Source organism: Solanum verrucosum, unplaced genomic scaffold (assembly GCF_900185275.1).
Source record: "Solanum verrucosum unplaced genomic scaffold, falcon-dt-bn FXZP01000054.1, whole genome shotgun sequence".
Classification (NCBI taxonomy): Eukaryota; Viridiplantae; Streptophyta; class Magnoliopsida; order Solanales; family Solanaceae; genus Solanum; species Solanum verrucosum.
Window position 1 is genome coordinate 71017 of NW_026020199.1, and position 13251 is coordinate 84267.

At 27.9% G+C, this 13251-nt stretch overlaps 1 protein-coding gene across 1 annotated transcript in view; it reads left to right on the plus strand.

Annotated features, from left to right (window-relative positions):
- Nucleotides 1–12539, plus strand: part of LOC125830000 (60S acidic ribosomal protein P1-like) — a 59617-nt gene extending 47078 nt beyond the window's left edge. Inside the window, exons 2-4 of the mRNA XM_049509224.1 lie at nucleotides 11709–11795; nucleotides 11893–12105; nucleotides 12200–12539. Coding sequence (XP_049365181.1) covers nucleotides 11727–11795; nucleotides 11893–12105; nucleotides 12200–12253 — 336 coding nt within the window. The 5' untranslated portion in view covers nucleotides 11709–11726 and the 3' untranslated portion in view covers nucleotides 12254–12539. The remainder of the gene's footprint in view (nucleotides 1–11708; nucleotides 11796–11892; nucleotides 12106–12199) is intronic.
- The last annotated feature ends 712 nt before the right edge of the window (nucleotides 12540–13251 follow it).

The following is a 13251-nucleotide window of genomic DNA, read 5'->3' on the forward strand; positions in this document are numbered from 1 at the left end:
TTTTCTTATTATTACTATTGAAAGTTAGTCACTCTTAAAAACTTTTAGTTACATGTACTTTCTCCTCCCTCCCCCTTGATGCATTACTTAGTTATTACTGTATTGTTGGAGTTCTTACTTTTAATATAATATAATAATATAAATAAATATTGATATAAAGTATAAAAGACATACGAAATTAGATGTTTTTTGTTAGAGTATTATTTTAATTTAACATTCATGTTAGGGAGAGTTCAAATATCACTGAACTTTGAGAATGTTAAGTACGTATGTAAATCAAACTTTAGTTTTAAGAAGATAAGAATAGAAAGTATAACAAAAATCATAGTTTTAAAATGTGAGGAAACCCCTCCATTTGTAATTATCAAAGGGTAGTATGAGCATGTGCATATTTCTTATCATAAAAAGTTGCAATCCTTCAGAAAGGTCAAAACTCATCGGAAAAGTCACATATTTTTGAAAAAGTTGTAATGATTCAATGTGAAAAGGTGTCAGCTTTAAATATAAATGTTTTATGAAGAATAAGAAGAAACAAGAAAAAGAAGAACAAATCAAAACTTTAAAAATTGTAGTTTAAAAATTTGAGGAAACCCCTCTTTTTATAGTCAATAAACTGTAATATATGAAAAAAATGTGTATTGTGCCTTATACAAGAAAAGTCGCAACCCTTTAAAAAGGTCACAACTCATCGAAAAAGTCAGAACTCTTTGAAAAAGTCACAACACTTCGAAAAAGTCATAATCTTCGGAAAAGTCACAACCCTGTAGAAAAGTCACAACCCTTTGTAAAGGTCACTACTCATAAAAAAAGTTATAACTCTTTTGAAATGTCACAACCCTTTAATGTGAAAAGGTGTCTGCTTATAATATAATATAATGTAAATAAATAAATATAATACAATATAAAATTTAGAAGATATATTAAATTTTGTGTTTTAAGTTGGGGTTTTATAATAGTTTAACATTTATTAAATTTTGTGTTTTAAGTTTGGGGTGTTATAACAATTTAACATTTAAGGTAGGTAGTTCCTTCTTTTATGGTTGTATAGATATAGATCAAAAAGAAAGATATAGACTTGTCTAATTTTGATTTGATATGAAATTTTAAAAAATAAAAATGACTTTTAATTTAAGGAATGTAGAATATATAAAAATGACTTTTAACTCTGTGGTTTTAAAGAGGCTCCGCCATACCCGTCCCAAAGAAAAGAACATTCTATATTAAACTGAATAAAAATAAAAGTACAACAAATAAATTAGAAACGGAGGAGTACTTATTACTTCTCGTTTGGGCTCTTCAAACATGTATTTGATCAAATTCTTTTTCGCCAACAATTTGAGACTTTTCACAGCTTGAACACCAAGTTGTAGTTTGTGCAATAAAAAATCATTGAACTTCTTGTCATGTAGAAGCTGCAGAAAAAATATATTTAATGCTATGAAAATGAGTACATTTTAATCATCTAGATAGTCTTCTCGTGTGAAGTTGAGTTATTCCATTCTCCTTTTCGCATAAATTTTTGTTGGTCTATCTTATTTACACACAAAAAATATAAGTGTATATGTACATTATTAATATGTCGTAAATAGGATAGTGGTAGACAAAATAAGAACTATTCATGAATAGTAGTAAATAGTAGTCATGAATAGTAGTAAATAGTAGTGGACAGTTGTAAAAAGCGTATTAGAGTGTGTATGTCTATATATAGACGCAGTTGTAAACGTTGTAAGACAGGCAATGCCTGATATATCAAAGACTCTTTTCAAAAACCTATCTAAAAAAATTTAAGTATTTAGATAAATGGAGCAACAATATGAAATCCAATCAGATATTTCAGATAGCATGAATAAGCAAGGAGCAAAGGTATATTGTTCAAAAAATATGCGGAACTAATTTCATATATTCCTAAATATCATATATATGATTGAATAAATTTATGTTAGTTATTATGTATTAGAATTATTTGAAGCATGATTTCTAGTTTGTTAGCACACTGGAAACAGGGAGAAAACTTCTATACTATGCCATCCTAATGTTGAAACCGATAGGCGAGGAGGTCATTTAGGGGAGTAAACAAAGTTGAGGCGCTGATAAGAAGAAAGTATCCGCTAAAGTACGATGTTAGTAGTGACAAGAAAACATGATAAACAAATAATCTGGTTCATAATGATCTAATATGAATTTAATCAATTATGAATATGGTAGAATGAATAATTTGAAATAAAAAACCTGCATAATAAAGAACATGACTACATACATGCATGATGAAATGATAAAAAACTACGAAACTTTAATCTTATATATACTTAAAAATATAGAAATAATTGAATTAAGAAGAATAATATGAGAAATAATATTTAATGATTACGAATCAGAAGATATATTGAACCAACAATGGTATGAAATAGACCTACATGATTTAGACTACGAAAGAATAGAATGGTACGATTTAGAAATAAATTCAGACTAAAATGAACTACGAATATTTACAATATTAGACAGAATCTATGGAAAATATAAAACTATTGGAACAATTAATGGAAGAAAATTTATTTATGTACCAAAGAACCCGAGATATGTTATACCTAGAATATATCATAAATAATATTAATGAAATATTCAGATTAAAACAACTATCAGAAGAATATTACAATAAATATTATTATATTTTACCATAAATTTCGCACTACCGAAAAATAACATTAAAGAAATATCAAGATTAAGACACCTAGCAAAAGAATATTATAATAAAATCTTTAAAATAAATTACTCACCTATCACACTATCACTACCACACTACCACTTCCATGAATCCCTCAATTACCAACTCTGCTCCGAAAAATGGTATCAAAACTATGGATAATAAGAAACACGGTAAGAAACATACGAAAAAACATACGAGTAGAAAATTAAGAAAAATAAGAAGAAAATTAAACAAATTATACCCGGAATATAAACAACTTAATATCACAAAGACTGATAACGAAAAATTAGATCAATTAATAGATAATATATCTAAAATAGAATATAAATATATTCAATAATTAAAAATACAATGAATAACGAGAATAACGAATATAGACAAAAAACTTAATGAAATAATTATAGCAAAAAGACAAGAATTAGAACATAGGCAAAATAGACTTAACAATAATATATTCGCAAGAATTTGTCACAAATCTATAATAGCACAAAGAAAGACTATTTTATATCTAGAAATACAATAAATAACTTAGAATATAAACTACAACATAATTTATAAATGAATAAAGAAGAATATGCAAGATGAAAAAACATATGAAAATTATGACGGATTAAAAATAAAGATAATATTTTCTAATCTAGGAAGAAGATATAAGAAAATAGGTGACAATATAAGTTTAATGTTAGAAAAAGAAACGATAAAACTAGAAGATAGTTTAACTGCTATGATAAGAATAACAAAAGAAAATGAAGAAATAAATAGAAAAACATAAATTGAAAAAATAAAACAACAAGAAAAAAGGAAGTACAACAATTAGAAGAAGTAAAAAATACGTAAATAATAGAGTTAGAAAAAGAGCTAGCAATATTAAAAGAAATGTATGAAATTAAACAAAAAGAAAAAGAACAAAAAACAAAATTAGCAAGTGAGATAATTAAATTTAAAGAAAAAATTGCAATTACAAGATAAATTACAAGAAAAAGAAGAAAATAGCCAAGATAATCTACCCGAAATAAGAATTGATGAAATAAACGACGATGATCTAGAACAACATTCGGAAACAAGCGAAACATATACAGAACTTTTAGCAAACATAGATAATACAAAGAATTTAGAAGTAAATACATAAGACGTAGACATGGATTAAAAACCTAGCACATCAGGAGTAAAAAACCCAAAAATTTTTAATCCAAAATATTATAATGAAAATTATGAACAATATGATAAAGAAAAAACTACATGGGATAAAAGATTAAGTAAAAAATAGACGCCTAAACCAATAACTGAACAACATGATTTTTTAGATTTAGATTGTGTAGCAGATATAAATAAAACAATCCAATTATGGATAGGATACATATCAAAACAATTAATAGATAACAAGATAATAATAACAGAGGCACCAAGATACATAGAAAGAACACTTATAAGAACAATAAAATTATTACTACAAAATTTAACAAGTGAAAGCTTAACAACTTTAAGAAATAATAAAAAATTTGATGGTGGAATAACCACTACAACTATGGAAATATTATATATATACGAAATAGCTATAAGAAATGAATTTAGTAGTATGACAATAGAGGTAGAAGAACAAAATAAAGAAAAAATCATAAATCGAAATTTAATGACAAAATTAGCAATATGTAATATGCGTTACATAGATGAATATACATGTGCATTCAGATAATACTATTATAAAGGAACATATAGCACAGAAGAAAGTAAAGAAATAAGAAAATTATATTTTACAAAATTATCAGAACCTTTTAATTCAAAAATAATAAAAAGTTGGAATGAAGCAGAATTAACAGACACCTTAGGAGCTAGAATGAAATTTTTGCAACAATGGTTTATGGAACTATGTGAAAAACATAAAGAAGAAATAAAAATGAAAAAAATATTAGTAAAAAACTTGGCATGTTGCAAAAATAAAACAGCACCTCAATTTGGTTGTACGGATAGGTATTATAAAAATAGAAAGAAATATAATAAAAAATACAGATCAAAATATAAATATAAAAAACCAAGAAGAAGATACTATGTAAAAAACTACAAAACTAAAAGACCATATAGACCAAAAAGAAAACTAACGGAATGTACTTGTTATAATTGTGGAAAATTAGGACATATAGCTAGAGATTGTAAACTACCTAAAAATCCAAAGAAAAAACAAATATCAGAAATAATAATAGACGATGAAAAATATACACAAATATAGTACGTAGATTATGAATTAGAAAGCAATGATAGTATATATGAATTATCGGAAAATGAAATGGAAAATAATCCAATAATAGAATCAGGTAATGAATACGATATCAATGACTGAAAAAGATATACAAATAATAACTAAAGAAAAATATCAAGATGAAGAATCAGTAGAACAAAAAATAATATTTGATAATAACATATTTGAACAAATAAAAGGAAAAGAATTAGACCTAAGCGTAGCAAAAATATTCGAAATACTAACAATAAGAAACTGGTTTAAATGACAAAAAGAAGAATATTATGTAGTAAGCCAAAGAGAACATATCATAGATTGCAAATACACTAAAGGAAAGACCAAAATACCAATAATAAATAAACGAATAATAAATAAAGAAATACAAGATATTAAGGCTAAAAATCCAATTAAATATGTACATTTAGGAGGAACAGAAATACTAATAAAAGCATGTTTTAGAGAAGGAATAGATACACCCATAGAAATATACTTAGCAGATGATAGGATTATACAACCAATAGAAAAAAGTATAATAAGTGCGGTAAAAGGTAACCTCATATACCAAAAATTTAAATTTATAATAAGTGTTAATTACTCAGTAGCAATAAATGATAGAAATATAGATAAATCATTAGTATTATATTGGAAAATGTCAGGAATAAAATTTGCCCCGGGAAGTAAAATATTTACAGCTAGATGTAAAAACTTATATGTTTTAACGACAAAACATAAAATAACAGCAAAAAATAAAATAAAAAAAATAAAAATAGAAGATCATTTTGAAAGAATAGTCACAGTCATAGACAAGAATGACTATAGTTATAATGAAATTGACATAGAAGAAGATTTAGAAATAATAAAAGAAAGATTAAGTACATCAAAAAGAATAAACATGAACTGTGAAATACCACAAATCTCATAAAAAATGAGTACCTCAAGAAGAATAGATAAAACTCTACAAAAATCAATCGAAGAAGAAATAAAACCACATAATTACTACATAACGGGAATAATGGAACAACGAAAATATTTAATACTAATAGATACAGGATGAGAAGAAAACTATATTACAAGAGAATTAGAATAGTATAAAGTAAAAATATTAAAGTAAAAATTGAGCTAATTGATAATAATAGTATAATAACCCAAAAACCATTAAAGTATAATTTGAATGATTTAACTGAATTTATGATACATATAAGTGAATTACTAGAAAAAAGGATATATACAAGAAAACAATAGTAAGCACACAAGCCCGACATTTATCGTAAATAAACATAGTGAACAAAAAAGAGGAAAAAGCAGAATAGTTATTGATTATAGAAATTTAAATGCAAAAACTAAAACATATAATTATCCGATACCAAATAAAATACTAAAGATAAGACAAATACAATGATATAATTATTTTAGCAAATTTGATTGTAAATCAGGATTTTATCACTTAAAACTAGAAGAAGAATCTAAAACACTAACATCATTCACTGTACCACAAGGATTCTATGAATGGAATGTATTACCATTTGGATATAAAAATGCACCAGGTAGATATCAACACTTTATGGATAACTATTTTAAACAATTAGAAAATTGAGTAGTATATATTGATGATATATTACTATATTCTAAAAACCAAGATGAACACATAAGATTATTAGAAAAATTCATACATATTATATAATATTCAGGCATAAGTCTGAGTAAAAAGAAAACAGACATAATGAAAAACCAAATAGAATTCTTAGGAATACAAATAGATAAAAATGGAATAAAAATGCAAACACATATAGTACAAAAAATAATTAACTCAAATGAACAGCTAGATACGAAAAAGAAATTACAATCATTTCTAGGACTAGTAAATCAAGTAAGAGAATATATACCAAAATTAGCAGAAAATTTAAAACCATTACAATAAAAATTAAAGAAAGATGTAGAATACCAGTTTGATAAGAAAGACCAAACACAAATACAAAAAATAAAATTATTATATAAGAACCTACCTAAACTATATTTTCCGGATGAAAATAAAAAATTTACTTATATAGTAGAATCAGACGTCAGTGAAAAAAGTTATGGAGGAGTATTAAAATATAGGTATGGTGAAGGAAAAATAGAACATCATTGTAGATATTATTCAAGAACATTTACTAATGCAGAAATAAGATGGGAAATAAATAGGAAAGAATTATATTCGGTATATAAATGTTTATTATCATTTGAACCATATATTGTATATAACTAATTTATTATAAGAATAGATAATACACAAGTAAAATGGTGGCTAACAAGAAAAATACAAGATTCGGTAACAACAAAAGAAATAAGGAGATTGGTATTAAATACATTAAATTTTACATTTACAATTGAAGTAATAAAAACTGATAAGAATGTTATTGTAGATTACCTATCACGACAAAACTACTCAGACTGAGACTGAGGAAGAAGATACAATTGAAAAGATACTAAAAGCCATTACTACACTTTGTACAAAAGTGGATAGTATGGACAACGAGATACAAAACCTAAAGACTAATGAAGATAATCTGAAGACTAAAGCTAGTCAGCAGCATGACTATAAAAATGCGGAGCTACGTCGATCGGAAGACGGAAAAAACCCAGACCTAAAAGGAGACAATGGGAAACTCCTTAAAACCCATAATGTTTGTTTAAATACAGCTGCAGGTACAAGCAAACAAGTTAGTGATAAACAACATAAAAATGCGAACTTAAACCAGCTATTCGAAAACCATTTACCCAAAGGACACCTAGACACATGTCTATGGAACCACAAACATCTACATACACAAATAGTTTACAAAATCAAAATGAGAAAAAGACATTTAACTACATCACACGAACCTATATCGAAAATATACACAAAATCCAAACCTATTTAAACCTTAACCCCAGATCAACTACAAAAGAACCAAACCAGGATTATTTGACACAAAAGTTACAAGGATATAACAAGCTAATTGCACGGCAAAAAACTAATGCTAATTTAGTAAGAACATGTTACAACTATGGACTGTTAAATACCGTATACACATACGACGGAGAAGAAGTTAGTGGAATACCAGAACTACACAAGGCATTCATCACATACAAAAGAGTTACAAAAGGAAATTTATTTTATATAAAATTCTATACAGCACCAGCGGAGATATTATACGAGGAAATAAAACCTCCAATACAGGTTATCAAGATAGGACTAACTAAAGATATGATTATACCCGAGAACATCGGACAACAAGAAGGGATATGCAAAATAGAGATACCAAGTTTTTATGCCAACAAAAGAATAATTGGTATATCAACTATTATACAAGAATTATCAAACAATTATTTAAACGGAAATGTTATATGGAGTTATTACTCGAGAGATCAATTAATGATATATTCAAATTCAAGAGAACTACGAAGAACAGATATGGATGAAATCCAGCGATGGATCTTATCATTATTAAAACCAGAGGAACGACCTACGACAAGAGCACTAAAAACATGATTTATTTCAACAGAGTTATTAACCAGATATTGCAAACTAATTGGACATAAATACCCTGATCACATATGTTCAAAGTGTAATGGAGAAGATAACATAATTCCAGATGTCCAGCTAGAATAATCAACGAGGAAAAGAAGAAGAAAACAAGAAGGAGAAGATAAAAAGATAAGAACGGAAAAAGTTATGTAAGTAAAATAATGTAAAATAGTTGCAAAGTTGTAAAGTAGTCAAATAAGTACGTAGATAAGATGTAAAAAGTCATAAAAAGAATAGTGTATAGTTTGGTGTGTGTGTCATAAAGTAGGTATGAGTCTTAAAAAATAGTGTGCAAATAATGACAAGTGTATATGTACATTATTAATATGTCGTAAATAGGATAGTGGTAGACAAAATAAGAACTATTCATGAATAGTAGTAAATAGTAGTCATGAATAGTAGTAAATAGTAGTGGACAGATGTAAAAAGCGTATTAGAGTGTGTATGTCTATATATAGACGCAGTTGTAAACGTTGTAAGACAGGCAATGCCTGATATATCAAAGACTCTTTTCAAAAACCTCTCTAAAAAAATTTAAGTATTTAGATAAATGGAGCAACAATCTGAAATCCAATCAGATATTTCAGATAGCATGAATAAGCAAGGAGCAAAAGTATATTGTTCAAAAAATATGCGAAACTAATTTAATATATTCCTGAATATCATATATATGATTGAATAAATTTATGTTAGTTATTATGTATAAGATTTATTTGAAGCATGATTTCTAGTTTATTAGCACACTGAAACAGGGAGAAAACTTCTATACTATGTCATCCTAATGTTGAAACCGGTAGGCGAGGAAGCCGTTTAGGGGAGTAAACAAAGTTGAGGCGCTGATAAGAAAGAAGTATCCGCTAAAGTACGATGCTAGTAGTGACAAGAAAACATGATAAACAAATAATCTGGTTCATAATGATCTAGTATGAATTTAATCAATTATGAATATGGTAGGAATGAATAATTTGAAATAAAAAACCTGCATAATAAAGAACATGACTACATATATGCATGATGAAATGATAAAAAACTACGAAACTTTAATCTTATATGTACTTAAAAATATAGAAATAATTGAATTAAAAAGAATAATATGGGAAAAAATATTTAATGATTACGAATCAGAAGATATATTGAACCAACAATGGTATGAAATAGACCTACATGATTTAGACTACGAAAGAATAGAATGGTACGATTTAGAAATAAATTCAGACTAAAATGAACTACGAATATTTACAATATTGGACAGAATCTATGGAAAATATAAAACTATTGGAACAATTAATGGAAGAAAATTTATATATGTACCAAAGAACCCGAGATATGTTATACCTAGAATATATCATAAATAATATTAATGAAATATTCAGATTAAAACAACTATCAGAAGAATATTACAATAAATATTATTATATTTTACCATGAATTTCGCACTACCCAAAAATAACATTAAAGAAATATCAAGATTAAGACACCTAGCAAAAGAATATTATAATAAAATCTTTAAAATAAATTACTCATCTATCACACTACCACCTACCACACTACCACCTCCATGAATCCCTCAGTTACCAACTCCGCTCCAAAAAATGAGTGGGAGTAAAACTCCTCTATTTATAGACAACAAACTATAATATGAAAATATATTTATTGTGCCTTTTCAGATAAGTCACAACCCTTCAAAAAAATCACAACTTTTCAGAAATGTCACAACTCATCGAAAAAGTCATAAATGTATTTAAGAACCATTCAGAAAAGTCACTACCCATCGGTGTGAAAAGGTGTCAGCTTTTAATATAATTAAGAATAAATAGATAAATAAATATATTTTTAAATATAGAATATATACTTAATTGGGAGTTTTAAGTTGGGGGTATTATAGTAATTTAACATTCAAGTTAGGGAGTTCATGCTTTTAAGGTAGTATAGATAGATATAGTTAGATATAGAGATACAAGGAAATGAGACAAACATACCACTCAACTTTGATATATATGTATTAGCTATGATATCCTAAACTATGATGCAGTGGTATCAGTTATCTTGAGCTCAATCTGCACGAGTTAAGGATGAATTAGGTTATTGTTTTGATTAAGGTTGATTTAGGTGATGAACAAGGGGATTAGGTCCTTTACCTTGATATTTGAAGATGACAACAATGTTGAACTGTTGATTCGAAGAGAGAAGGACCTCTGGAAATGACAAAGGAAAGTTTCTCAGTGTGGATTCTTACATGTTATACATGTGATAAAAAAATATTCAACAAAATGTCTGCATGTATATTATATTATGTATCAATATTGTATAACTAATTTATAGCTTTGTATATTAAAATATATAACTATATATAAAAAATCTGTATATGTCCATACTTATTATACAATGGATACTTATTAAACTTATGTTTTTTTTGTTTATGTCATTTAATAAGTCCTTTTTAGTCATTTTGCATTTCTTTCTTTCATGCATACATGAAATGAATGGTACATGGGTAAGGAATTTTGACCCAATAGATATTTCGTCTAATTTTTTCTTGGAAAGACTATCATATTAGATAAACATTCCTATCATATTTACTAATTCTTTCTATAGTTTGAAATAATTATATATTGTCTCATTAATTAATAATTTCATATCAAAAACACCGAGATACATATATTTTTGTTACCAGATACACTAAAATAGGGAGAGAGGTGAGTGAGAGACGAAGAAATGCAAGTGAAATCCTCAAATACATGCAAATCACACTAGATACATGTATCTGTGATACCAAATACATGAGAGAGCCAACAGGATAGGAGAATAGCGAGCGAGAGAGTCAGATACATGCAGATCTACCAAATTACACATAATTTTGATCATATATATCTGAAATGCATGTATTTGGACGCGCCAAATAGATGTATTGAAAGTCTAAAATCTGATAAAATTCATAATGTTGCAAATTAGGGTGAATCTAAATAATTAACTTCCAAACTAATGAAATTTCAAGGTAATTGGACCTATTATCTTTTTGGGCTTCATTTAGTGAAATGGGCCTCCAAAGTTCTCCTATTATTTCATAAAATCTCCAATCTCCTAAATTACAAAACCCTAATAGTCACCAACTCCGCTCGTCATCTTCCGACCACTCATTTCGAAGGTAGATATCAATTTCCATGGCGAATCACTTATTATTTTCATCATTTTTTTTCAATTTCCTAAATTTTGGTTAGTAATACAGGAACAAAGTTGATCAAATGTCGCTCGGAGAAATCGCCTGCACTTATGCATGTTTAATCCTCAACGATGAGGATATTCGGATCACAGTATGTTTCTCTTTGACATAATCATTTTTTTCTTCAACTTTGTTTATGGTTATGTAAATCTAACTGAATTTAATGTTTCAATTTTTGCTATTAATAGGCAGATAAAATTTCAACTTTGGTGAAAACTGCAAATGTAACAGTAGAACCTTACTGGCCTTTACTGTTTGCTAAACTTGCTGAGAAGAAAAACCTTGGTGATCTTATCGTGAATGTTGGTGCTGGTGGCGGCGGTGGTGGTGCTGCAGTTGCTGTTGCAGCTCCTGTTGGTAGAGCTGCTGCTGAGGCTGCTCCTGCTGCTGAGGAAAAGAAGGTGAATGAGAAGGAAATTAATTGTGATTAGTTTTATATGAAGTTGTTTTGAAATGTGTATGAATTAATGTGTTTTTTGTTGGTGATGTTAACAGGAGGAACCTAAGGAAGAAAGTGATGATGATATGGGATTCAGTCTTTTCGATTAGGAGCTTATGTCGGTATTAAATAGGTCTTCCTTGAGAGAGCATTTTGTTATGTTAGATGTAATTGAGGTTATGGATTTACGTTATGATAGTGTTTGGGATACATTTTTGTTTTGATATCGGCAAATGCACTGGCAAACTTGTTAGGTATTTGATTTTTAGCATCTTGGAAAACGACGCTTCGTGAAGTATAGCATTTGATCAAATTACCAGGGGATCGTCATCCATGTCGTCTGATGAAGCACCTTTTAACTTATCTTTAGTTACCAGATGGTTTATTTTGTTAAAATTTCTTTATTGTTTGTGTGCATATTATTACTTTAGGTGTTATTTCTATACTCTATGAATGGAGTCTAGAATCTGGCTTCAAATATGTTTATTAATGAGTAGACGAGCTATTTATTGCTCAAGACAAGTATGTGATATTTGAAGGTTAGAATTGATTCAAGTACCTAAGAGAGAACTTGTCCAATCACTTTTCTGCAGTGTAGCATGCTATGCATACTGTGTTTTTTGCACACTCTATCTATATCATAGAAAACATTGTGATACATGTGTGGATTAACCTCTCTTTAAAGTGTTATATCCTGTGGTCTCTATTAGCAGTCTGGTTGCCAGTGTATGCTATGTATAGACTAGACTCGTGATTCTATCGGAGAAGAAAAGATACCATGATTTCTTTCCATCTGCCTAAACTTACATCTATAGAGCACTTGGTTTCTACGTTGGTGGGGGTAACATGTACCCAGTGGAATAGTGGAGGTGTGTGTGCAAGCTGACTTTGACACCACCATTATAAAATAAAAGGAAAAGTAAGGAAAAGAGAAAAGTAGACTCATGATCCGCGACATTTCTATATATTAATTTTGGGGATTCAACTTGCATGTAAAAAATTATTGGCATATAAGATTTGCAAGTTATAACCCCTTCCAGTTTTGTTATTTCATCTATTCTTTGTTTTGTCAATATTTGGCTTTCCTTGGTTGAGTAATTATATGTTT